We start from the raw sequence: 27870 nt of genomic DNA on the forward strand, positions 1-27870 counted from the left end.
TTTCAGAAAGAAAAAATGGTTAGGATTCAGGTGTGATTAATCATGATTAATCCACTGAAAATTCTGATTAATTTAATTAAAATTTTTAATCATTTGACAGCCCTAATATTAAATTGAACAACTTTTGGCATATACAGCAAGTGAAATAAGTATTGAACACGTCACCAAAATATATTTCCAGGAGCTATTGGTAACAACCCAAGTTTCAGCAATGTTTTGAAATTAATTTCAGCTTTTCTTCTGTATTCTGTATAATTTAATCCTCTAGGGTTAGGGTTAGGGTCCAATGCATTTTCAGCAGGAAATGCATTTTCTAGTATCTATTTGATATTGATATAAAAATGTTTCTCTCCAAAAGACACATTTTACAGGAAAGTTCTATGGGTAAAAATTCTTAATCTTGATTAATCGTAGGATTCTCTGGGATTAATTGCATTCTTATGCATATTAAAACTCTCTGCTCAGTAGTTGTGGTATTTGTTATAAATGTATGTTGCTATATTGGTTTTCATTATGTTAATTGATGTTTCTAAGAAGCAGACATGGGACCCACTGGGGCTTCAGTTAACAACCTACGGGGAGAACGGCATAGCTGGTCTTTAGTGTATTTTTAAAATTAACAGTAGTGTTTACAAATAACTTTGGTTCTATCAACTCCTGTCTGGAAGAGAACCTGTTCATCCTGAGCTATCTCCATAGGGTTCACACTTTAGAAAAATCCATCCGAATCCAATTTCCAACAGAAATATTGTCTAGTCATCACAACCAAATATATTTGCTTCTCATCCTTTGGAGCAATAGCCAGCATTTATTTACAATCATATAAAAAAAATTGTTTGTTTTTTGCTTTCATGCAGATGCTAAATTAAGTGGGGATTGTACATTTTAATAGAATACATAGACATTTGGGTATGATGCAAATAAGCAACATTAGGCACAATTTAATATAATAGTAATTGAGCACATTTTCCAGTCCCAAAATTATTGATCAAAAGGAGCCTTTGTTTCCTGGTATCCACAGCAGTTCGAATTGCTCCTTCGGTGAAGTGCCGACCTGAGCAAATTGTTCGTGATAGTGTCTTACCAGCAGAGTAGAGACATGATGGCTCTTGGGAAGGATGATTGGATGCTTTTCTTCCCGGGCCAATGATGTTCGTCCTCCAACTCTTGGCAAATCACTGTTATCAATAATGGGGTCTAAATAAATGAGTGGGCTGAGGATTGAGACTTTGTCCCCCTTTGAGATGTTTTTCATTTCTTCATTGAAGAAGTCCTGTACGCTTTATGAGTCTTGCTTGAAGGAGTTTAATTCAAGATACGAGAAGGCTCTGACTTTTTGATTGAGCCTGGCTGTAGCATGGGTAAGGGATTTCTAGCTGGAGAATCTTTCAAACAAGTCCACGTGTAGCCTTTGTAGAATAGGTTGAAATTTGAGCGCATACCTCTACATCAGTCTCTGGTTGTAGAAGGAAAAATAGCTCTGGATGTGGAAACTCATACCTCTCCGGTCTTGTCAGGAAAACTAGAGCTGAAAAACAATTGGTGTCTTTTAGAAGATCAGAAAGGACAGACCTAGATCCATGATCTGCCGGATTACGGTTGGTTCTAACGTAGTGCCACTGACTTGGATGAGAGAACTTCCTGATTCTCGCCACTGTTAGTCACATAGACGTTCATGGTTGTGTTGTGAATGTAGCCCAGTACAATCTTACTGTCGGTGTAGAATTTACTGTTTGGATCGCCACATCAATTTCATCCATTATTAGGTCTGCAATTTCTGTTGCCAAGAAAGCTGCACAAATATCCAAACAAGGGATAGGGTGAGCTGGCCGCGGAGCCAGCTTGGGTTCCCCATGATGAACCCACATGGCTGTGTCCTTCTGCATCGACTGTACTGAGGAAAGCTACAGCTGATGCAAGAAAACACTGTAGTGAGGAATGTAGGTCCTCTGAATCTGCAGTTGTTTAAGTTCCATGAGAGAATCCTTCCAGGTATTTCACTGGATTTTTTTCTCTTCTGGGAGTTGTGTGTCCCAATCATAAAGATGTCTCTGTCAAGGGCCTTCCCTTGAATTGTGATTGGTGCTACAAACCCCTAGGAATCATAGAGGCTACTAACCGTTGCTCCTCTTAGTGAACGGATTTCCCTTATTAGACATGCAGAAGGAGAAGCTGTCAGTTTGCAAATCCCATTTGAGGCCTAAACTTTGTTGGTGAGGCAAAGGATCCGATAGTTTCAAGTGTTTCAAGGATAGATTCTTGAAACATTTGGCAAGGCCTTCGTATGGGAAAGCGTCGACGAACTGTTTAGCATCCGTGTCCTGTTCATGTGTCCTTCTTGCACCGCACGTCTTAAGCCATAGATGGCTGAAGCTGTTACCGAACACATGTCATTTGGTACTCGGACACTGGGTTTGTGAAGTAGTTACCTTCAAACCACAAAAACCTCAGAAAGTAACTGGTGGTGGTTCTCAGTCTGTGAAACAGTAAAACATAGGTTGAACATCTGCTCTGTGCCAAACTCTGTGTTTAATTACTGTAGCTTGATGTACGGTTAACTTTCTTGTTGACATGGATAACACTACATGGACTAAGGAAAGATGTACGTCCATTAGGTAGTACATTGGTCTTGTAGACGTTGATGACTGCTGTCTTCCTCAATGTGCTATCTTTTTCTTGCAGGAGCAACAAATTGCCTTGTAGCGCTGGTAAGTGCGTCATGACTGCTGTCAGAATCCTCCTCACAACTGCATTCATTACCTGGTGTAGGTCTGTAGTCGTCATCACTAGTATCACTGTCACTCAGAAAGCGGTCATCACTTTCGACTGGTAGAACCCTGGTTTGAAGTCCACTAGCTCGCTTCCCATAGAAGGCCGATGTGTCTTTTTAGTTCTGTGGAAAAATGTAAAAGGCAGAAAATGTTATCTTCCATCCTTATATTTGTATTCTGTTTTGCACACAATTCAATGCTGCACACTTACTCTGCACATACAGTTGTACATATTTCTATTCCTACATAGTTTGTTTTAATTATTTGTTTGTTTGTTTACTTGACAATGCACAGCCGCATAGCAGTACCAGAATTAGCTATAAATTAACTTTCATCCATTAGCTGTATTATAGCTATATATAGCTTACCTAGTCCCCTGTGTATTATATATAACATACTAGATCAACCAATACGTCATACTTACAATTATATAAGGATAGTATATGCACATGAAGTTAATTTTCTACAATATTGCACCTGAATGCTATAGTATTCAGACTGTGAATGATGCTAACACGCGACAAACCCAAATCGATTCATCAATATAAGTCAGATGTAGTCCATCCGGACATATAGTAGAAGCAACCAGAGAGCTGGTATATATATATTTTTTTATCGTTGCACAGCTTACCTTATTTTTGGAGATTTCACCAGATTCAATCGCAAAAATGCATGAGGTCGTAGCTTCACTTCAAACAAAAACAGCATGTAATTTCTCCTCCGACCACAGGATGGCGGCAAAGTGTTTTCAATACGATCCCCAGTATATGGCCCTTTCTCAATATGCGTTCTTGTGTGGACTTTTGTTCTCGTGGACTCGTGAAACGTCATCAGTCGCAGCCCGAGTACTGTTCCAATTCTAAAGTCCGCATCTGGCCGAGAACGGTCATAATACCCGGATGTGACTCGCCCCTCCCATTTTACCGGGCATACATCGGAGAAGGCTCGTCTGTTCTTGTGAGAGCCAAATATCCCAGAATGCATTTCACCTCAGCAACAGGCAACAACGATAGGGGAAAATAAACACAACTTTATGTCGAAGTTTTTAAATACTACTTTATTTAAGTAACAAAATGTAATTTTTTGACTGATGTTAGCTGTTAAAGCAACTTTTGTTGTTAAAGCAAATGTTTGTCAACATTCAGCCTTCGTAACAGTCTGCTCCGTGGATGGAGATGTGAGGTGTAGTTCACAGACCGTCAGACCCTCCAGCACCGGGCGGTCAGCTCATCTCAGCCCGCACAGAGGAGCCTGTTTTCGGCGAGTCTTCTGTGAAATGCCCCGTCGGTTTTCACGTCTCCGTAGCGGTTATACATGAGATTTAACTGTACTATAACGAGTCTTCATAAGTTTTAATGTGGTGTCAGAGACTGATGTTGTTCACCGGTTACGTCTGTTTGAGGACAGAGTTTAGATTCATAACTTCATGTTTAAATGTAACTCTAACGTAGTGTCTATATCCACAGAGTGCAGCTTGTTTATTGTCCATCATTGTGCATTAAAACTAACGATGTTTTAATTAAAGGACATGAGGAGACCGTCATCGAGACTCTAAATCGGCAGCAGAACTTCAACTTCAAAGAAACTCTGAAGCTCTGAATTATAATAATAATAAATAAAAAAATTCCACATATGAATTATTGTATAGTTCTCTGTAAGATCTTTGATATGTGGTCAGCAGTTTGCTGTACGAGGACCACTATACTGATTATCAGCTTCTTGATGTTTGAGTAACAAGACAAACGGTAGGTGTGTGTGCATTAAAATATTTTAGTATAATAGTTTATTTTTTGTTACTGTATCCAACCTCCTCCTCCTAAAATGATAAAGCTAATCATTTTATAACTGATTATATATATATATATATATATATATTAGAAATGGTATATACAATATTGAGCACCATATATATATATATATATATATATATATATATATATATATATATGGTGCTCAATATTATATATACCATTTCTAATTTTAAATGAAAATGAGACAAAAGCTTGTTAATAGTAAAATATTGAAGTCAAAAACTAAATTAAAACGTATTAGCAAGACCAGCTGACGTGGTGATGTCATCAAGTCAGCTGCTGTTCCAATTACGGAAATGTCTGTTCTCCGTTCTCCCGAACCTGCGAGTCAGGACTCCCGAGTCTGTCTCCCGAGTCTATTCTCTCGGGAACGCAAGTCCGTTCTCGCTGTCTTAGGTATTGAGAAAGGGCCTGTGTAAACCGTGCATCAACAGGCAGCAGTGGGATACCCAAGTCACCTCCGCTGCATTAAGACCGGAAGTGGTTTGATGCAAACAATTGTCAACAAGAGGTTAGTCTTGGCTGCAATTCCGATTAATCCGTTTGAAAAGCTCAAAACACAACTCTAAAATGTATTACAAGAGTTAAAAGTATCACATGCAAATTAGTAAAGACAATTGCTCGGCGGTGCAAAGGTTCAAGTTCAACAATTTTTTGAACCTTGCCTAATTGAGTTAAAAAAAAAGTATTAATCATCACTCAATCAACGTAAAATCTTTCATTTTTATTGTCCACATACTGGGCTATCACTTAAATGTGGTTTTAGTAGATTAGTTATTATTTATTTTTTTAACAAGTGGTATTTCTATCAAATTTAAAACAAATACCCAAATCTGTGGTTCCAAGTTGAAACCAGTTATTTATGTCAAACCCTTTAGGTGTGCCTGCATGTGTGTTTGTTACCTGCAGGTACAGGTAGTGTAGGTGTCTCAGGAGAATGAGGTCTTGTCGACGGATCTGACCAATCACATTGTCCTGGAGGAAGATGGTCTTGATAGAGGGAAGACAAGATAAAGTTGTACAAAAGAAGTGTAGCATTTTTGTGTCAGTTTTTTCCCACTGATTTCATACTTAATAAACCCAAATTTTTTGGATATTTCCCTGTTTTGGATAATAATAATATAAAAAAGTATTGAAAGTTGATTTGTGTCTGTATATAATACAGTCACTGAAAAAGTGCAGCCATCTCTTATTTTAGTAAATAGCACAACCCTCAGATGACGAGGCACTAACACAAATCTTGGCTTGATCTTGGCTTGCGGTTTAAAAACTGCATTGCTGAAAGTTAAAATAGAGATTTCCTTTCATGGATTTTCAAAAGAAAATCTACGTTTATTCTATAGTTCCATGGACATTCATGGTCATATCAGGCAGGTGTCATGTCTTGTCCTGATCTTTAAGTTACATTTTTCTTTATTTTAGCATTGTCAGTATTTCCTTTTATTTTGTGATACTTACCTCGTTTCACTTATTTACCCTAAATCTAGTCTGTGTCAAACGTTCCAGATATTTTCATTGTGTTTGATATCTCTGGCATTTTTTCCTCAAGCATATTTTTGCCTTATCTCTGCAATTTGTTTGGCAGTTTTGACTGCCTACCCATTTACCAAACCTCTGCTGACAGGCAATGATTTAGAACTTTTCTTGGGTTGTAGAAAAAAGTTGTGTTTTTTTTCCCCACAAAGCTTTACATATTATTGAGGCATTGATTATGCTAGTGCTGAAGGCTTGGTCAAGCAAATGTTTTTCACATTATTTATGCTAACTACAAAAAGTTATTTGAAGTTATGGAGTATTTGCTAATTAGATTAATGTATGAAAAATGAAATTCAAAGAAAGTTAGGATAAGAATACAAAGATGTTAATAAATGATGCCCTACCTTTGTGGATGTAGGAATGTGTTTGGGGACGTCTCTCAGGCCGGTGGATCCACACTCCACGGTGAGGCTGTAGCAACGACAGCCAACAGGGCAGGAAGGAGATGCCCTACAAAATGTGTGCAGGCACAGAAGAAGCACAGAGAGAGGAAGTCTCCAAAGCGCAGCCATCACATGTAACCTGGGGATGAACAAAGAAAAGTGAAAACATAGGGCAGTGTTGATTAACAGTCAGTCCATCACATGGATCTGAGAGCTGCAGCCCTGATATCACTGAGACTATATAATTATTGTTACCTCCAGCTCCATGCCATGCAATTCGGTTCACGTTTAAACTTTAGACCAATTGTTCTCAACTTGTGGATCTGGGCATGCGCGACTCATTACCAGTCCTTCTCCACCCTTCTTCTGGGAGACTTTGTCAACTATTTTACCCAAAATATAGCTGACATACGCTTGTCTTTCTCAAACCCAACTCTGACTACTTGTGTCCTACCGACTTCACCGCTATCGCCCTCGCTTCCCTCTTTTACCCCAGTCTCATAACTTCCTAAGTTCTTACCTTAGTAACCTCTGCTCGTCCGACCACTTGACCCCACACCCCTACAATTGCTCCTGACCTTCTTCCTTTCCTCACCTGTCTCATTAACACTTCGGTTATCTGGCTGTTTTCACAACTCTCTGAAGGAGCCAAGAGTTAACCCACTCCTGAAGAAAACCACCCTCAACCCATCTGAAGAAAACTACAGACTGGTCTCTCTTCTTTCCTTTTTGTCCACAACTCTTGTACATGCAATCTTTCAAGGCAGGCCATTCCACAGAGACTTCTCTCCTTGCTGTCTCACAGCAACTCCACACTGCTAGATCTGCCTCTCTCTCTCCTCTGTCCTAATCCTCCTGGACCTTTCTGCTGCATTTGACACAGTAAACACCAGATCCTTATTTTGTCCCTTCAGGAACTTTGTGTCTCAGGCTCTCTCTCGCTTCTCATACCCCACCTCGACGGCCGCACCTATCGGGTAACTTGAGAAAAGATCTGTGTCGGAACCTTGTTCTCTAACTACTGAAGTTCCTCAGGGTTCCATCCTCCGCACCCTCCTCTTCTCTTACTCTACACCAACTCTCTCGGCTGTCATTCGCTCGCATGGTTTCTTCTACCACAGCTATGCCAATGACACCCAACTAGTTCTCTCCTTCCCTCACTCGGACACTCAGGTGGCGGTTCCCACACTACTCGACTCCTCTGCTCTACAGACTTTTATGCCCTCTGGGACTAATTAGTAATTTGTGCTATACCAAATGAATTACATTGATGACAACAGTATAGATTAAAGGTCTTTTGGGCGTTCATCTCACTGTAACATAGCAATCACCCAAGCCATGAGGCATCGATTTCGATCTTAGGATCTATTATCAAGAAAGTTATTAATCAATTTCAAAACACTCATTTTATTATTTTCACATATTTCTAATAATTAAATTCCATAGTCTAGTGTTATGCTTTATTTTTTTCGTACTGGTAATTACCATTGTATTAATATAAGGCAAGATGTTGTTTCAATATATGTAAAATGTCTCAGTCTAAAAAAACAATTTAGCAATCATTTTAAAAAGCGCATTCTGGTTACATGTTCAGGCCTGCAGGTAGAATACGGCATTAAAGCCAGGTCGGTTGTGATCTCAGTTACATGTCCCGTTACTGTGGTTACAGAGCGCAGAATGTGCAGCGATGATGCAGGCCACGCAGTATACAATAACAGTAAATCACATCTGATCCCAGGACAGTCCAGAGTGCAACAACTTCCAGTAGAACGGCAGCCGTCCACTTGCATCAGTACAAACAGATGATGAGTCAAATGAAATGCATTGTTGTTTCATACCTCGCTGACTCCGACAATGATGACACGACGTCTACCACTCAGCGTGTAATCCAGATAATTCCGATGTAACGGCAACAGAAGAACAGCAGCTGGATGTTTCCACAGGGCCCAGGCCCGTCGGATCCTCCCAACAAAAGCACCGATGGAAACAGTAGCTTCAGTCCGCAGCGCTGCGTCCAAACCAGCGTGAACCGGATCAGGTGTCGCTGTTTAATCAAACATCCAGCTCATCTGCACCGTTCATTCAATTGCTGCTCCAGAGGATCTCAGTTAAGTCTGAGATCCGTCAGGAGCAAAAACGAAAAGCACTTCCGTTCCCGATTATTCAGAATAAAAGCATTCTTTATTATTTCAATTTAAATCTGCATAAAATCGGTATTCGTAGTGGTGTAGTCTACGTGGAACGCAGGTATACGCCGTATACCCACCAGCAAAACCGCGATGATACGTATCAACATCGTTGTGACAGCACGGTCATTCATAAATTCACCCCGTCTGAAGGCAGTCACGTCACGCATGCGCAGTCTACCGCGGGACATAACCAAAACTATAGTGATCCTCGCTTACTAAAGGGCATTCTCCTAACGCCCCCCGCCCCCGTTATTAGCTCATGCACGCGAGGAGGATAATTGCATTTCATGGTTATTGTGCGATGTTTAAGCTACACACAGTACCTCCTGCATATCTGGTTGTGGCAATTGTACCTCGGCTGGAGAGAAACAACCCCATAGGATTTATCAAAATTGTGTCATTGATAGCGTAGCTAACCTTAGCGAACATGGACCCGTCCAGGTGCGTGTAACCACTGTTAGCCCACTGCGGGCTAACGTTACATGAACGTTAAATAATTCATTCTCAGTTTATATTTTTACTCAACCTTTTTTCATAATAAAGACACAAATCTGCCTTCATAGAGAACGGCTTTGATTCAAGGTCAATTTGCTGGGACTGTCAAGTCCAAATGTGAAGCAGAAAAGGGAAAATTCAAGCTTAACTTCTCATTATTTTATTTTTTCTGAATTGAAGCGCTTTATTTGAACATGAAGAAATGTTCACATTTCATTTAAATCCAGACCTACTTTTATTTAGTTAATTGAAAGAACATATATTTGCAGTCACACATATACACTCACCGGCCACTTTATTAGGTACACCTGTCCAACTGCTCGTTAACACTTAATTTCTAAGCAGCCAATCACATGGCGGCAACTCAGTGCATTTAGGCATGTAGACATTGTCAAGACAATCTCCTGCAGTTCAAACCGAGCATCAGTATGGGGAAGAAAGGTGATTTGAGTGACTTTGAACGTGGCATGATTGTTGGTGCCAGAAGGGCTGGTCTGAGTATTTCAGAAACTGCTAATCTACTGGGATTTTCACGCACAACCATCTCTAGGGTTTACAGAGAATGGTCCGAAAAAGAAAAAACATCCAGTGAGCGGCAGTTCTGTGGGCGGAAATGCCTTGTTGATGCCAGAGGTCAGAGGAGTATGGCCAGACTGGTTCGAGCTGATAGAAGGGCAACAGTGACTCAAATAACCACCCGTTACAACCAAGGTGGGCATAAGAGCATCTCTGAACGCACAGTACGTCGAACTTTGAGGCAGATGGGCTACAGCAGCAGAAGACCACACCGGGTGCCACTCCTTTCAGCTAAGAACAGGAAACTGAGGCTACAATTTGCACAAGCTCATCGAAATTGGACAATAGAAGATTGGAAAAACGTTGCCTGGTCTGATGAGTCTCGATTTCTGCTGCGACATTTGGATGGTAGGGTCAGAATTTGGCGTCTACAACATGAAAGCATGGATCCATCCTGCCTTGTATCAACGGTTCAGGCTGGTGGTGGTGGTGTCATGGTGTGGGGAATATTTTCTTGGCACTCTTTGGGCCCCTTGGTACCAATTGAGCATCGTTGCAACGCCACAGCCTACCTGAGTATTGTTGCTGACCATGTCCATCCCTTTATGACCACAATGTACCCAACTTCTGATGGCTACTTTCAGCAGGATAAAGCGCCATGTCATAAAGCTGGAATCATCTCAGACTGGTTTCTTGAACATGACAATGAGTTCGCTGTACTCAAATGGCCTCCACAATCACCAGATCTCAATCCAATAGAGCATCTTTGGGATGTGGTGGAACGGGAGATTCGCATCATGGATGTGCAGCCGACAAATCTGCGGCAACTGTGTGATGCCATCATGTCAATATGGACCAAACTCCCTGAGGAATGCTTCCAGCACCTTGTTGAATCTATGCCACGAAGAATTGAGGCAGTTCTGATGGCAAAAGGGGGTCCAACCCGTTACTAGCATGGGGTACCTAATAAAGTGGCCGGTGAGTGTATGTTAAGTTCTTTGTAATGTGACAATAAATATTGTCAGAGGAGTTTCAGAATCACACTGAATTCATTTGATTTGTTAGCCGTGTACCAGACGTGAAAATGATTTTGAAATGAAGTAAATCATAAAAGCAACTCTGCCGTATTCTCATTTTTAAAATTCAACCTTTGAATTATTTTTTAACTAGCTAATATCAAATATCAAGCATTTCTTGTCTGAAAGTGATGAAGAAAAATGAGTTCATGCGTTTGCTAGTTCTAGACTACTGCGATTCTTCATTATCAGGCTGCTCTTATAAGTCTCTTAAGCCTTTCCAGTTGATTCAGAATGCTGCAGTAGGTGTATTAACAAGAACTAAGAAATGGGATCATCTTACTCCTCTACAGTGTTGTGCCTGAACGCGTTCATTGAACGATAGTTCATGAACTCGTTCATATTTTGGGCGAACGTGTTTTGAACGTACTGTATTAATGCCCGATGAACTATCGATTTCTATGGAAAACACGCCGTGAACGCGCCTTAATAAGTAGCGGCAAAAACACCAGCCACCAGTGTCGCACCGCGCATGCGTCATCAAAAAAAAAGAAACGCATGGAGGCGACAGCAGCGTGTAGCAAAGAGGCGGCGTATAATAATTTAAAAGAGTTTTATGAAGTTACTGACAAGGTCGGTGAGGATAGGAGGAATCTGACCTTTCTTTGCAAACATTTGGACCTTAATGATTACTGTCGTGTTTTTATTCCTTATTTAAAAAAGACCATTCAAGCAGCATCAGGAATCAGGAAACGTTTATTGCCATAATATGTTGGACATACATGGAAATTGTCTTGGCGGTGGTGCATGACAGAAGACAGTACAGTGCAGCAATAAGATAACAATAAAATAAAAGTATAATAGACCCTTTTACTGTTTGTACACAATGATGACGTAGAAACGTATGCACGCGCATATTGGCAACGGAAGTATGGCGAGAATATATATGTATATACGTATTTAGTTGAGAAACCGAGCGGGTACACCCGAGAGAAATTACGAGCATATAAATCACTGGATGCTTATGAATACGTTGTCTGTGGTCATGTACAGAACGTCAAATACCATGACATAGACTCAGAGTTTTGTGTGTTGAAATCAGAAATTCTTCCTAGTCAAAGACAAGGACACAAGACAACGATGTATGAGGCTTGGGTTATAATCAACCAACGAGAGAACTACGTCCTCACGGCGAACTGCACCTGTATGGCAGGGTAAGTATGCTATTATTTGGTGTTGTTGACTTGTAGTTGACATACAAAGATGAATTATGCTTCAGTGTTACTGTCCTTTCCGGTTTAACTTACGCTTAACCTACTCGCCTGTTTACTTACTTCATAGTCCGAGACGAAATTGATCATTATTGATCAGCTAGTAAGTTTATGTTTTTGTGAAATTTCAGGCTTGGGTCATGCTGCAGTCATGCAGCTGCAATATTATTTAAAGTTGAACTCTATGTTAGGATGGGAAGGACTGAGAAAGCAGCAGTTACATCTGGAGTGTGCATGTGGAAAGACATCAGCAGGAAAGAAGTCAGACCAGCTCCATTGAGGTAAATTAGCTTCCACAAACCAAAGAGGCTAGACAAGCAGCTTCAAGCACCTTTAACATCTGCTAGGAAAAAGAGTATCACACCCAGAGGCATGTAATAGTTGACAGCCTAGATAAGCTTCCTATTGCCATAGTGTTCTGAGACCATAAAGTAGCATGAGAAAGGCTTAACTTGGTGATGCAGAGATGAAAATGCCTACAGACACAGTTTAATTTTTATCAGTATAATTTATGTTAGATTGAATAGGTCTGCGTTTGGCTTCGTTACTTATTTTTATAAATTAAATTTGTTTGTTGTATATTGTGACCCTGTGTGCAGCACAGTAACTGTGTCTTTTTGTTGCTCTATTATCAGTGTTGACAGATGATGACATCCGGGAACTGCAGGTTGTGGACCCCTGTGCTGCAGTGCTGACAAGCCTGCAAAATAGTGACACAGACACTGCATCATCTGACACTGATTCAGAGGAGCATCCTGACTTACCAGAGCCTTTGACTGCTTTATTTGATGCAACACTGAGGGAACTTTCACCACCGGAAATGCAGGTGAAATGTGAGGATACATTTCACAGACTTAAAACTACACTACAACCTCATCAATGTGAGAAACTAGAATTTGTGACACGGCAACAGTCAAAGTCAAAGGACTGGTACACCTATAGGGCTGGTCGAATCACAAGCACTAAATTACACAAATCGATCACAAATGACAAGATCAGCAAAACATACCTAAACGATATAATGCAGTATAAAAGAACAGAATTAAATGTCCCGTCTGTGCTCTGGGGTAAGAACATGGAGGAAACGGCCAGACAAGCCTACACTGCATATATGTCCCGAAGCCATCCAGATTTCAGCATCAGCTCATGTGGCTTAGTAGTGAAATCTTCTGAGCCACACCTTGGATCATCACCAGATGGGATAGCAGGATGTACCTGCTGTGGCAAAGGGGTGGTAGAGATCAAGTGTCCCTACAAATACAGCGAAAGCCTTCAAGGATGTACAAAAGATGAGCAGTTTTGTCTGGACAAGTCATTCGCATTGAAGCATTCACACACATACTACTATCAATGTGAACTTCATATGTTTGTGTGTGATGTTAAATATTGTTGTGACTTTGTGCTCTGGTCCAAGGAGGAGTTAATTGTGCAACGCATCCTAAGAAATGAAGAGTTTTTGAAGGAAGCTTTGCCAAAAGCACAAAACTTCTTTATCTCGAGTGTGTTGCCTGAACTACTGACAAGAAGACATGACCCTGTCTTGGTCTCACAGAGAGCCTGCAAATACTGTGAAAGGCCAGATTTTGAAAAAATGGTCATCTGTTTCAAATGCAGCAACCACATTCACTACACCTGTGCACACATAAAAAGGAAGCCAGCAACATGGATGTGTAGGGAATGTCTGAGAGTTGATGTTTGAATGATTACATTTAGGACTGGGAAATGTTATCTATTCTGTTATGAATCTGGTCCATATTACCCAGACCTACATGTATTGTTTTCCTTAATTTTGTCCCCTACATTCATTCTTTTCCATCACTTTCCTACGTATATTCTTATTCTTTACCCAGACCTACATTTATCCTTTCCTTACATTTTATGTTGTTGTTATTGATTGCTATCTATTAATGCACTTCTTTTTAAAGTTTTATTTTGTAATGCTATAGTACTTTAATAGTAACAATGTTGCTTGCATACAATGCAATTAAACTACTAATAACAAATGAAATTGAAAAGCAGGGTGAATTGTATATAATCTTGGGGGAAGTACATAAAACACACCAGTGGGAGCCAATGTTGGGAGGTTTATTATAGTGCATTATGTTTCATGTACAGTAAATACGTTTTACAAATGTAAATCACGTTAAAACTAATACTTGGTAATGTTACTCATTTGGAAACAACACTCTTACAGAGGTTTGTGAGGGCACCACATACAGTCACAACATCGTCAAGCATGTTAACCTGCGACACTGGATTAACTGTTTGCAAAATCTTAAAGTTTTTCCACCGACCAATAACTCGTTTCACATGGATTCTCACACGAGAAAGTTGTCTAGATGTGTCAACTTCCTGTGCAGAAAGCTGCTTTTTTCCTTTGGTGAAATGAGGGATACGAAGGGTTGCACCATAAGCTGCAAGCTCGTCTCTGATGAGAAATCCCCTGTCGGCTAAAACCTCATCCCTAGGCTCCAAAAGTTCTAAGAAACCTGACTCTTTTGTGATCTGCTTGTCTGAAACCCGTCCACCCCACCCAGGAGATAGAAATGAAATTGCACCAGCTGGAGTGATGCCGATTAAATATTTAATTGTGTTGTTGTGTTTATAATTTGACCATGTCTGGGCCCTAGCAGTCAGATTACTGGGTCTAGCTATGAACATTTCTGTGCAGTCTATTATGCACCGGCAGTTTTTAAAGTTTCGCTTGAATGTTTTTGGCATATTTTTAAGTATTGCGCCCTTACTTGGCCATTTAATGAGTGGCTTAAGGATCAAGGCCATACCAGGGACCCAGCTCCGCAAAATATTTGAAATCGTGGTTTTTGATACTTTAAATCTATATGCCAAGTCAGTATTACATAGACCCAACCTTAATTTCATCAATATAACCAACAGGTGGTCTTCTAGTGTAAGTTTTTGGATAACTCTTTCTAAGCTGCCTGTTATTTTTGTAACTAGCCACTCAAAGACCACGGAGGTCAGTCCAGTGAGAAAAAACAGTTCTCCAATGTTGCACTTAACAGTTGTGTAGGAAAATGTAGATTTCTGCTGCTCCTCTTTCAACTTTACATTTTCTGCTTGTAATGCCTCAAACTTCTGAGACAGGTGTACATAGTCCTCCTGAAGCTGACAGGTTCTCCGGTTCAGGTCATCATACTCCCTCTTTGTAACTGGGATGTCGTCTTCAGCTTTAATAAAGAAAAGTAAAAAATTAGCATGTGCTGCAACCAATGCAGACAATTTTACAATTGGGGGTTCTCACAAATTTTAGCAAGGATTTTTCAAAACTTTTACATGATAGAGAAGATGCTTTATTGATCACAGGGCGAGATTTTTAGTCAGCATTTAACTCATCCAGGGACCTGTGCAGTCATATACAGATATGCAATTAGAGCAGTATGCCTGGCAGGAGCGCACACACAGACAATCAATCAGTTAAGATGAAATATATTCATACCTGGACAATGATCCATGCTGCATTCTTGTGTGGGAGTTTTAGAAGGAACACATAGATTTGCTGCTGTTATAGGTCTGTCATCTCTCCTCCTTTTCCTATGGTACCTACAATAAAAACAGCACACATGTACAGTTATGCAAGAGAGAAAAACAAACTAAAGTAAATTAAATATTCTTACCTTTCCAACTTTGCTTCGGGGTTCTGGCTCGGTTTTGTGTAGACAAACACAGAAGGCACAAAATCAGGACTACTAGAGTCCAATGACGCCTCACCTGCAAATAAAACACACACACGTTTGTTTAGTAGCCAAATCTACCGCCAGTTTATCAAACCTTTTCTGCATTTGAATATTATTCTAAATCGTACAGACAATCACTAATGTAAACGAGGATTACTAGAGTCCAATAACGCTTCATCTGCAAACACTACACACAGTTTGTTTACTAGTCAAATCCAACACCAGCTTATGAAATTAGCTGCATGTGGTCATCAAACTTCAGCTACATTGATAAACTACACCGTTGGCTACAGACAGTCAATAATGTAAACCATGCTTTCTATTAAACTCAAGAGAACATAGATAAACTTACCTGATATAAAGTGGGCGCTGCAGACGCGAGCATTTTTTAGTATGTCCTCGCTCCAATCAACACGTTTAATCGCCTGCAGCCACAGGCGCCGCCGGTTCTTCTGAAACGGCCGTGATCCTGTCGGAATCTGTTGGGTTCTGAAGGCCGGAGGAGAGATCACCTTCCCTTTGTTCTCTTTCAGGCAGGATACGGTGAATCAAAGAGTCGACTAACTCAGGGTTTTAAAATCAAAAAGTATTTAATAACTAAACAAAGAGTAAGGTCTACAATTACAAAGTGAAATAAGATTGTGAATAGTGATATATTTCGCGAAATAGAGAAATCTCCGTCCAAGTCAAAGGCGACTTTTCAATACGGCTCCAGGAAAAATCTAACTCTTCTTCCTTGGTGTGATGATTTGAAGCTCCCGGGGGGGGTTGTCTTTGGGGTGTATTTGAATGTCATTGGCTCCTTCCTGGTCCAGCCTTTTCACACCTAGGTGTGAATCTGCTGCAGTAACCTGAAACCCTCTCTGTCTCTTCTGTCCCTCACATTCCAATGCATTCTCTTGTAAACATCTGGCTTTATGCCTCAAAGAGTGAAAATAACATCATATACATAGTTTGTCTTCATCTTATAACTAGTACACTTCAATTACAACACAACATATAAGATCACAGTACTTAATGGTTTATCACAGTACTTAATGGTTTATCACAGTTTATCTGGTGCAACACATTGCCTCATGCGGCTGTCTTGCATCCAATTGCTAAATTAATACCTGACAGGAGAAAAAACTCCTACAAAAAACCCTCTCTGGGGAAAAGTAGAAGAAATCCATCAAGACAGAATGTAGCTTCTGTCCCCAGGTTTTAACATTACATCATGACAGGATGTTAATGTGTACAGTATTTATATGATTTATATGACTTTAAATTGTTATTGTCTATAATACATTCACTTTATTTAACATACAAATGTAATATCTACTATTGTTGAGGATTGAATATAATCATGCATGCTCACGCTAGATGGCAATTACACTTGAACAATAATGTAATACTAATAATGAGTGGAGGCTGTGTATGACCCGGAGCACACGAACATGTTGATAAAAAGGCTGCACGCACTCTCAGGGTCACGTCCATACATGGGACGGGGTGACCATGGCTCACACGGAAAACAGTCTAAATATGGAGTGAATCTGAGGCTAAATAACTACACGCTCTCTCAGGGTCAATCGTAGATAAAACAGAATATTGAGACTAACATGTCTCAATACACCAACTATCTGAAGTATGCAGTGAACTCATGAACAACAGGAGACGTGATGATCCGAGAGCCTGGAGGGATGGACATCCCTGTGCTCCAATGGGGCTCTCCGAAGGTCATAAACAAGGAGCCGCCTCCATCATAGTGAACCAATCAAGAATGCTCTTAAAGACTATATATTCCGAGCGCACTTTGTATTAAGCGCCCTTTCATTGCTGTTGCTAGACAGATTGAAACAGGTCCGTGCACGTATGACTGCAGGACTGAATACTCCTGTCACAAATAAACATTGTCATATTTGCTTTGATTAAAGTCTCAAGTCTGGTCCTTGCTTTGCGTTCACGACACTATCTAACATCACACCAACTACTATTCTATACTAAACATTGTTACACGTAATCTACTTCCCACCACTAGGTGTGCACTTCTACTTAAATCCCTAACAAATCCTATAAAACTTAAGCCCCTTGGTGGAATAGCGATTTGTGCAACCATAAACACAACAACCAGACATTTTGATGCTTTTAATAAACTTTCGGAGTTCAATACTCTTTGCTAACACGTTAGAGCTAGGGTGGGGAACACCACTTCCGTTGCCAAAATGCGCGCGCAACTATTTGATCACGTGGGCTGTAAAAGGGTCTATAATAAAATATATGCTATGGGAAGTATAAGAAAATATATGCTATGTTTATATATGTTTGAGAATGTACTGTAGGGGTGAACGCTGCAGCTGCTGCTAGCGTGGATTGAATGGACAGCAACATTAAAGCAACAAAGGGGAAGTGCTGTCCCCTCAATGCTAATGTAAACCCTGGTTGGATAAGGATTCAAAATGGGATATGAAGATGAAATCTGATGCATAGCTTCAGTGTTAAAACTGATAAAATAATTGCTGTCTGTGGTTCTGGGCTGTGGCAATACTTTTGACAAATAATAGCTTGCAGCAACATATGGAAAAAAAGAACTGAACTAGGTGAAACTGTGAACTTAGTTCAAATATTGAAGTTTGAACTATGAACTGAACTAGTTCATTTTTAAATTTGTGAACTGAACTTTGAACTAGTTCATGTAGAAAGTGAACATTCCCAACACTGCTCCTCTATTAGCTTATCTGCACTGGCTCTCTTAAATCAGGAATAGAATTTAAGGTACTTCTCACTGTTGTGTTCAAATAATGAAGAAACACCAGACGGACAGGAAACATCTTGGGGTGAACAGTTAAAATCAAAAGTATTTAATAAATGAATGGGTGTTGTGCTAAAAAGGACATCTCAGCTGAGGAGCCGCTGGTCTCCGCCACCAACAGGCCACAGGACAGTCTCACGACCATCCCTAGACCATGTCCCTTTCTCAATACCTGAGACGGCGAGAACGGACTTGCGTTCCCGTGAGAATAGACTCGGGAGACAGACTCGGGAGTCCTGACTCGCAGGTTCGGGAGAACGCAGAACGGACATTTCCGCAATTGGAACAGCAGCTGACTTGATGACGTCACCACGTCAGCTGGTCTTGCTAATACGTTTTAATTTAGTTTTTGACTTAAATATTTTACTATTAACAAGCTTTTCTTTCATTTTCATTTAAAATTAGAAATGATATATATAATATTGAGCACCAGATATATATAATCAGTCATTAAATTATTAGCTTTATCTTTTTAGGAGGAGGAGTTTGGATACAGTAACAAAAAATAAACTATTGTACTAAAATATTTTAATGCACACACACCTACTGTTTGTCTTGTTACTCAAACATCAAGGGGCTGATAATCAGTGAAGTGGTCTTTGTACAACAAGCTGCTGACCACACATTAAATCTCTTACAGAGAACTATACAATAATTCATATAGGGAATTTATTTATTTATTATTATTATAAGATATTCAGAGCTTCAGAGTTTCTTTGAAGCTGAAGTTCTGCTGCTGGTTTATAGTCTCGATGACGGTCTCCTCATGTCCTTTAATTAAAACATTGTTTGTTTTAATGCACAATGATGGACAATAACAAGCTGCACTCTGCGGATACAGACAATATGTTAAAATTATATTTAAACATGAAGTTATGAATCTAAACTCTGTCCTCAAACACGTAACCGGTGAACAACATCAGTCTCTGACACCACATTAATGAAGACTTATTATACTTATGTTACTTAGACTTATGTTATAGTACAGTTAAATCTCATGTATTACCGCTACGGAGACGTGAAAACCAGCGAAGCATTTCACAGAAGACTCGCCGAAAACAGGCAGCTCTCTGGGGGCAGAGATAAGCTGACCGCCCGGTGCTGGAGGGGATGACGGTCCGTTAACTACACCTCACATCTCCCACATCGACGGAGCAGATTGTTACGAAGGCTGAATGTTGAAAAACATTTGCTTTAACAACAAAAGTTGCTTTAACAACTAACTTCAGTCATAAAATTACATTACGTTACTTAAATAAAGTCGTATTTATAAACTTCGACATAAAGTTGTGTTTATTTCCTTCTATCTTTGTTGCCTGTTGCTGAGGTAAAATGCATTCTGGGATATTTGGCTCTCACAAGAACAGACGAGCCTGCTCCGATGCATGCCCGGTGAGATGCAGCAGCTCGACTGGTCTTCAACCTTCCGAAATACTCCCACACCACTTCTCTGTTCTCTTCACGGGTTACCAGTTCAAAACATTGGTACTGACGTACCATGCTGTGAATGGATCGGGTCCAGTCTACATCCAGGACATGGGGAAACCCGACATCCCAACCCGCACACTCCGCTCTGCATCTGCCAAGCTGCTTGTTCCTCCATCACTCAGAGAAAAGCACTCGGCGAGATCGCGACTCTTTGCTGTCCTGGCTCCCAGATGGTGGAATGAGCTCTCTGATGACATCAGGACTGCAAAGAGCCTCTACATCTTCCGTCGAAAACTCAAGACACACCTCTTTAGACTCTACCTTGACTAAAACACTAGCAGACCGTAGCACTAACAAATCATAGCACTTAAATTGTACTTATAATGGCACTTCTATAACATGTTTTGAAACTGCTTATTTGATGAAAATTGTACTTTCATGTTACTTGTTCTTCTGAGTTTGTATCTCTATGTGGAAATGCACTTATTGTAAATCGCTTTGGATAAAAGCGTCAGCTAAATGACATGTAATGTAAAGTAAATGGGCGGGGCGAGTCACATCCGGTCATTATGACCGTTCTCTGCCAGATGCGAACTTTATAATTGGAACAGTACTCGGGCTGCGACTGATGACGTTTCACAAGTCCACGAGAACTAAAGTCCACACAAGAACGCATATTGAGAAAAGGCCAATGTCTATCGTCTACGACCAGCGAACTCGAGAACAATGGCTGCCTACAAGTATTTATACCGATCAGTAAAGGTGTGAAAGACGGTGGCCACACCCCTTGGAAGTGGTGACCACGCCCCCTGTGTACATTGTGAGCTGTTTGTTGATTCAACTCTTGTGAGCTGGTATCTTCCATTGTTCAATGGAAAACATCTCTATTTACATCCCTCCTGTTGAGGGATGTGTTAATTTAACACATGTCTCAAAATCGATCTATATAAAGTCCCAGGTATTGCATAATAAGCTTCAGGTCAGCTTCAGACTTCTCGGCTTTGTCTCAAAGGTGAGTGACTGGCGAGCGCTTCCTTTAATTTGAAACAATAGTACGCAGTGATATTGAAAAATGGTCAAAGTATGATACATAGAACAACATTCGCATTCAAACAGTGTGTGTGGTTTTCTAAATCTGTTCTGTGGCCTCCAAATTATCTCTTTACTGTGACCATGTCACTTTCAACAGAACTCCTGTAAAAAATAAATAATTGTTATGCTTATCCCGCTTGTTGTTGTATTAGGGAGACCTGCTTCGTCCCTCTTGTTGGTCAGCTGTGAGCCCCCTTCGACCTGCATCTTATGGTGCGTTTCCACCGAGTGGTACGGTACGGGTCGGGTCGGTACCCTTTTATTTGTGACTCCACTGAGAAAAGTACCAAAAATCCGCATCGTACCGTACCACTTGTTGGGTACCCTTCCGTTGGGGTACCTGGCACAGTTGTTTGCTACTAAAGGGTGGAGCTAGACTCACTGCAGAACGTTGATTGGTTGAAAGAGTGTCGTCATTTGCACGTGCCGCAAGGGGACATACAACACACGAAGCGCCATTTTTAAACTACAACACCGTCACAAACAATGTCGCCGCGCAGCATTACTTTAACAGCCACATATCGAAACGCAAGAACAGGATCGGCTGTATGTCCTCCATTGTTGTTTGCGGTTAGCTTTCAGTTTTCGCGCGATCGAATGACGTCAATCTACTTTCCGTCCAATACCACGCCTATCAAGTGACGTTACCACTACTTTCTGGAATAGCCTATCAAGTAAGGGTACTGTTGGCGGTGGAAACGCTCGCCAAATCATGGTTAACAGACCCGACCCGTACCGACCCGACACGTACCGTACCGTACTGCACGGTGGAAACGCGCCATTACCAATCCGTTCTCTGCTTTTTGCCTTCCAGCCTGTCTGGGCTGCAGGATGTGTGTGCTGAACCTTCCATCATAATTGAACTGGCATTTGCATTTTTATCAGTCTGCAGGGGCTGCAGCTACTATCTTACTATTCTGCATGTGTGTGAACACAAAACGTAACTGATGGTTTGTTAGTGACTAAACAGTCATGCATTGCAATGACAATAATAGATCAATTTTTCATGTGTAGTTAAATGTATGTATGATTCGTTGATAAAAACATTACCGGATGATGGTCTGTAACAAAGTTTTCCATTCCAAAAACAAATGCCTGCAGTCGCTCTTCTGTGCTCCTTGATTCTCTTATTCTCTTTCGGCCATCTTGTAACCATATTCTTTATTCATCGGCCGCAATATTGTAATTGTATTGTAACGCATCAAAAACATGTGCTCTGTGTTCAAACAAATCCTCAATCCGGCTTCACTTTTTTTTATAAATGCTTCGCTTAACAAACAACATAACAAGGACAAACAAAGTCGCAACGTTTTCAACTCATCTATTCTTATTGTAAATCCAGTAATTTGTTTTTACAGGTCTTGGCTGATGGCCGTGGCACTATCCTCACCTTTTTCGAATTTTAATTGGAGACTCTAGGTCGGAAACCTTAGGCACGCGTGCCACCATGGGCACGCGGGACCGTAACGAATGGCACGGGAATATGTGTTCAAGAGAATTATTGATGTGTTGAAATCATGGTTGAAATGCGGAAGCACTCTCTCATCCGCATGCCAAATTACAAAGTTTACAGTTGCGCGTCCTGTTATCTACGGTAGGCTAGTTTGATTGACTTGTATCCCCACCAGATTGTATACAAACTATCCCCATACGCACGCAACAAAGACCCAACCACGGAAAAGATCATGCTACCAAAGCAAGCTATCACATTGCTAATTACAATGCAAACCGGGACAAGCCATTCACTGATGGGGAATATACAGGGCCGGCGCTAGCCATTTCGGTGCCCTAAGCACAAATGCTTAGTGGTGCCCCCCCCAACCAACCAACCAACCACCCACCACCAAAGGAATAACAACCATTCAGAATTTCTTAGTTAGGTTCTCTTTATTCCCCAAATAACTTCTAAACATAAATCATTTACATAAACAAAAATTAAAAGGAATTATATAAAAGATAAGATTATAAATACCAAATACCACCACAATTACTAAAAACACAGATTTGGAACTGAACATTGTAAACGCAGAAAGTATTCAAGTACCGTATTTTCGCGACTATAAGGCGCAATTAAAATCCTTTTTTTTCTAAAAAAACGACGCGTGCGCCTTGTAATCCGGAGCGCCATATATATGGATCAATTGGTTAATCCATACTGGTTAACGAAGATCCATTGGAGGGAAAGTCTGGTGCCAGCAGCCGCGGTAATTCCAGCTCCAACAGCGGATTGTAACGGACTGTGTTTTCATGTTCTGGAGCGGCGTTGCACTTTACAGAGTTTTGGGATGTTCAGTGAAGGGCGCGCAATGTTACGTCACTCATCTTAGTGCCACCTATGGGGACGCGGGAATTGTTGTTGTTTTGGAGAGCGATGGTGTGTTTTTGTTCGGCATAGGCTACGGCCGACAGTAGCCTGTTTCTCGACAATAAAACCAGAAGATAAGCACATTGTCCAGAGATTCATTAGCGAGAGTCGCTGCAGTATATTAAAGCTCGTAGTTGGATGTCGGGATCGTGCTGACGGTCCGCCGCGAGGCGCCACCGTCTGTTCCAGCGCTGCCTCTCGGTGCAAGATGCAGGAAAGCATTTGCCAAGAATGTTTTCATTAATCAAGAACGAAAGTTGGAGGTTCAGAGATATTGTTAATATCCACATTAACGTTTGAACAACGTTACCATGGGAGTGAAGAGTTTTCAGAACGTTCTAAAATCGGCGATTCATTGAAGGTGCGCCTTATAATTCAGTGCGCCGTATAGTCGCGAAAATACGGTATATAAGCGTGTAAGTAATAATGTGCACATTTCTTCAGTAAATAATATACATAAGTACAAATAATAATAATAAAGTGCAGATTTTAAAGTGCAAATAAGCATACATAAGTACAAACTGCAGAGTAGAATTTACTTTACCATCTCTATAAAAGAGACCATTCTGCTATCCGATAGAACTATATTACAAACATTTTCACTACCATCAGTTGTCAAAGGCCCTACAGAGGAACACGCCTGCATTTCCTAGCTGCAAAATCAACTATCAGGTCATATGACAGTTTCTGAGCCACGTCCCCATTGATGCTGATGACAGCCAGACCACCTAAACGTTCCCTAATCACATCACATTCAGTCGAAGGGTTTTTCCAAAGTTAACCTTACCAAGAGCAGTTTCCCACTCATCATTTCATTACATTGTGAAAGTGTCACTTGTAGCTAGGCTACTTTTTAGCCAAAAAAAAAACCCAACCGGAGCCGACCCGTCCTCGGATGTAGGAACCTTGGACGCAGCCGTGGGCCCTGATACCTACTTCATGGAATGGTTTCTCTTCCATCAACCTTGATCAACTGACTTCTACAATTTTGAAATCCATCTCTTCCACTTGTCTCCTGGATCCGATTCCAACTAAGCTGCTTAAGGAAGTTTTTCCGTTAATTAGCACATCCCTACTAGATATTATGAATCTGTCTTTGTTCACAGGACATGTACCATAGTCCTTCAAGGTAGCTGTAATTAAACCTCTTCTTAAGAAACCTACTCTAGCTCCAGAGGTGTTGGCTAACTATAGACCCATCTCTAATCTTCCCTTCCTCGCTAAGATCCTTGAGAAATCTGTCACAAATCAATTATGTGACTTTCTACAAAACAATACTTTGTTCGAGGATTTCCAGTCAGGATTTCGAGTGCATCATAGCACAGAAACGGCACTGGTGAAAATTGCAAATGATCTTCTACTTGCATCGGACCAAGGACATGTCTCTTTTCTTGTCTTGCTGGACCTCAGTGCTGCATTTGACACCATCGATCACCGTATCCTGCTGCAGAGACTGGAACACTTGAATTGGCATCAAAGGAACTGCACTCAGCTGGTCTTATTTATCGGATCGATCCCAGTTTCTGTTTGTGAACGGTGAATCATCGAGGACCACCAATGTTGGTCACGGAGTCCCACAAGGTTCTGTGCTTGGACCGATTCTATTTACCCTGTAGATGCTTCCTTTGGGCGACGTTATAAGAAAACACCGCATAAACTTCCATTGTTATGCAGACGATACTCAACTGTATCTATTGATCAAGCCAGAAGACACCAACCAACTTGTTAGACTTCAGGATTGTTTTGGAGACATCAAAACTGGGATGACCTGCAACTTCCTGATGTTAAACTCAGAAAAAACGGAAGTTATCATGATAGGCCCAGAGCGCCTTCGAAGTCAGCTGTCACGTGATACAGTCTCTATGAATGGAATTGCTCTGGTATCCAACAGCACAGTCAGAAATCTTGGGAGTTCTCTTCGACCAGCATATGTCCTTCAACTCTCATATAAAGAAGACTTCAAGGACTGCCTTTTTTCATCCATGTAATATATCGAAAATCAGGAACTTCCTGACTCAAAGTGATGCAGAAAAACTAGTTCATGCATTTGTTACTTCTAGACTGGATTACTGTAATTCTTTATCAGGCTGCTCTTGTAAATCGCTTAAACCTCTCAGAATGCTGATTGATTCAGAATGCTGCAGCACGTGTATTAACAGGAACTAAGAAATGGGATCATGTAACTCCTGTATAAACTTCTCTGCACTGGCTTCCTGTTAAATCAAGAATAGAATTTAAGGTACTTCTCCTCACCTACAAGGCACTTGCTGGTGAGGCAGTCTTATCTTAAAGAGCTTGTTACACTGTATTGCCCTACAAGGCATCTGCGCTCCGTAGATGCTGGGCTACTAGTGGTTCCTAGAGTTTTAAAAAGTAGGATGGGGGCCAGAGCCTTCAGTTATTCAGTTATTGTGCTTTCTCGCCTATCAGGTCTCCGTGGATCTTCGTGTGGACCCCGGTTCTGACCCCTGGCAGGGCTCTGCTGACACCTCCTGCTGCCATCATCTTTACTTTAAATATGATTCATATTACTGTCATCATAAACCAACATCTTTCTGGTCTCCCTCCCCACAGAAGCCTCTGTGGATGGTGTTTTGACCTGATGGTGGTTGTCCCTGCAGTGGTCCTGTCGTACACTTGTTCTGCTACTTGCAATTACTTGTATCATTTCTGTTAGAGAAATTGAATGTATTGTACATCTTTTACATTGTTTATTCTGTACACATGACATCCATGGCAGTCTGTCCATCCCGGGAGAGCGATCCCTCCTCTGACGTTCTCCCTGAATTTTGAGGAGTGAGGGATTGACATTAGCAAGATTTTTGCAGTGACACCAGATTGTGCCCCCTCCATGGTCGGGAAACAGCGGGGAGCAGTCACATTAATCGAGGAACAAGTTGGTCACCCCATCATGAAACTTCACTGCGTAATACACCAAGAAAATATTTGTGCAAAAATGTCAAATTCAGTTCTTAATGACGTTATGGCTACAGTGGTGAAAGTTGTTAACTTCATAGTTAAGCGATCTGCTCTAACACACCGACAATTCACGTCGCTGCTCGAGGAAATGAACTGCGCACACAAAGATATCCCTCTCCACACAGCAGTCAGGTGGCTAAGTTGCTGGAAAGTTTTGGAGCGGTTTGTCAGCTGTTTTGATGCTATAAATGGCCTTCCTGGCTGAAAAAGGCCAAGACTATCCCAAACTGCAGGACGAGGAGTGGGTTGTGAAACTTGTGTTTCTCACGGACATTACGGGACACCTCAACAAGCTTAATCTACACCTGCAAGGTGCAGGGCAAACAGTTATGGACATGTACGACACATGGGCTGCTTTTGTTGGAAAGCTGACAATTTTTTAAAGCGACATTGCCACCTCCACTTTCCGCTACTTCAGACACTTAAGGGAGCTGTCCACGGAGCACAGCATCAGCACCGCTGAAATATGCAAATACATCAGCGGACTTGAGTTGGAGTTTACAACACGATTTCGGGAATTTCAGATGTATGGACCCATACATCTTGATTAAACCCGATAGCTTTGATGGACATGAACTGGATTTAGCTCTGATGAACTGGCTGGATATACAGGACGTGGAAATGTAGCTGATTGAGCTGAATACTTCAACACTGTGGGTAACAAAGTTTGCAGAGCTATGAAAACAGCCGCAAGACATGATCACGGGACTTGTATCTTCACCTGCTGGATATCTGTACCAGATATGTTTTGCTGTCTCAGGAACATTGCATTGGCTATGCTGACAGTGTTTGGATCAACATCTCTCTGTGAGCAGATATTCTCACATATGAAGAGCGTGCTCAGCCCCTCCCGCAGTCGTTTGACAACTGACCACTCCGAAGCTTGTGTGCAACTTAAAGTGACATAGCACAAACCCCAGATAATGGAGCGCAGCAAAGAAAAGCAGGTCCAGGGATCACATTGACTGGTAGGTCTGTTTAACGTAGCACATATGACTTTACATAGAAGAGCTCTGTTCCGTTTCTTTTTTCATGTCGGATGTTTTCGTGGCAGCATTCTTGTGTAGTGCATTTGCTGCCATGCAACCTTTTTTGAAATGAGGGAATATCATTGCAAGCAGTATGCAAAATGGGAACTGCATATAAATCTGTAAAAATGAAAGTATTAAGAGTATTGCTGACAAGAGTAATGATTTCAACTAAGATGTGGATGTTTCATAAGCATGGCAGCATTATTGTATAGTTCTCATATGTCTTTAACTCTTAATTCTCCTGTTTCAACATTTTCTGCCATTATCCCTGGATATTAAACTCTGGATGTGAAGTCATAATTAAACTTAATGTTGACATGGCACACTAATAAACAATACATTTTGAAAAGGGCACTTCATATCAAAAAGGTTGCTGACCCCTGCTCTGACCCCTGCTCTTATCAGAAATAAGGAAACGTTTATTGCCATAATATGTTGGACGTACATGGAAATTGTCTTAGCGGATTGGTGCATGACGGAAGACAGTACAATAATGACAAC

At 41.0% G+C, this 27870-nt stretch overlaps 2 protein-coding genes and 1 long non-coding RNA gene across 7 annotated transcripts in view; 1 reads left to right on the top strand and 2 right to left on the bottom strand.

The window, feature by feature from the left end:
* Positions 1 to 8815, bottom strand: part of LOC119217088 (leucine-rich repeat-containing protein 24-like) — a 60070-nt gene extending 51255 nt beyond the window's left edge. For 2 of the 4 annotated variants that reach the window (XM_037470454.2, XM_062563227.1), the window contains exons 1-3: positions 8340 to 8814; positions 6463 to 6640; positions 5486 to 5572 (exon numbers count right to left, since the gene is read on the bottom strand). In XM_037470454.2, coding sequence (XP_037326351.2) covers positions 5486 to 5572; positions 6463 to 6630 — 255 coding nt within the window. In that variant the 5' untranslated portion in view covers positions 6631 to 6640; positions 8340 to 8814. Of the gene's footprint in view, positions 1 to 2760; positions 2894 to 5485; positions 5573 to 6462; positions 6641 to 8339 lie in introns of those variants that run through there. The other 2 variants (XM_062563229.1, XM_062563228.1) reach the window with 2 other exon arrangements.
* A 2842-nt stretch (positions 8816 to 11657) lies between these two features.
* LOC119216167 (uncharacterized) lies at positions 11658 to 12754 on the top strand. Of its 2 annotated transcripts, none has more exons than XR_009956736.1 (3): positions 11658 to 11931; positions 12120 to 12269; positions 12624 to 12754. It is a non-coding gene; the product is annotated as an uncharacterized LOC119216167 (long non-coding RNA). The 2 variants fall into 2 exon arrangements; XR_005120102.2 differs by having other exon boundaries at positions 12180 to 12269.
* Positions 12755 to 14157: 1403 nt separating this feature from the next.
* On the bottom strand, positions 14158 to 17000 carry LOC119216166 (uncharacterized). Its single transcript, XM_062563684.1, has 3 exons — positions 16036 to 17000; positions 15446 to 15717; positions 14158 to 15176 (listed from the first exon to the last, which is right to left on the bottom strand). The coding sequence occupies exons 2-3, from the start codon at positions 15459 to 15461 to the stop codon at positions 14158 to 14160; spliced, it is 1035 nt and encodes a 344-aa protein (XP_062419668.1). The 5' UTR covers positions 15462 to 15717; positions 16036 to 17000.
* Positions 17001 to 27870: the final 10870 nt, after the last annotated feature.

Source organism: Pungitius pungitius, chromosome 7 (assembly GCF_949316345.1).
Source record: "Pungitius pungitius chromosome 7, fPunPun2.1, whole genome shotgun sequence".
Lineage (NCBI taxonomy): Eukaryota > Metazoa > Chordata > Actinopteri > Perciformes > Gasterosteidae > Pungitius > Pungitius pungitius.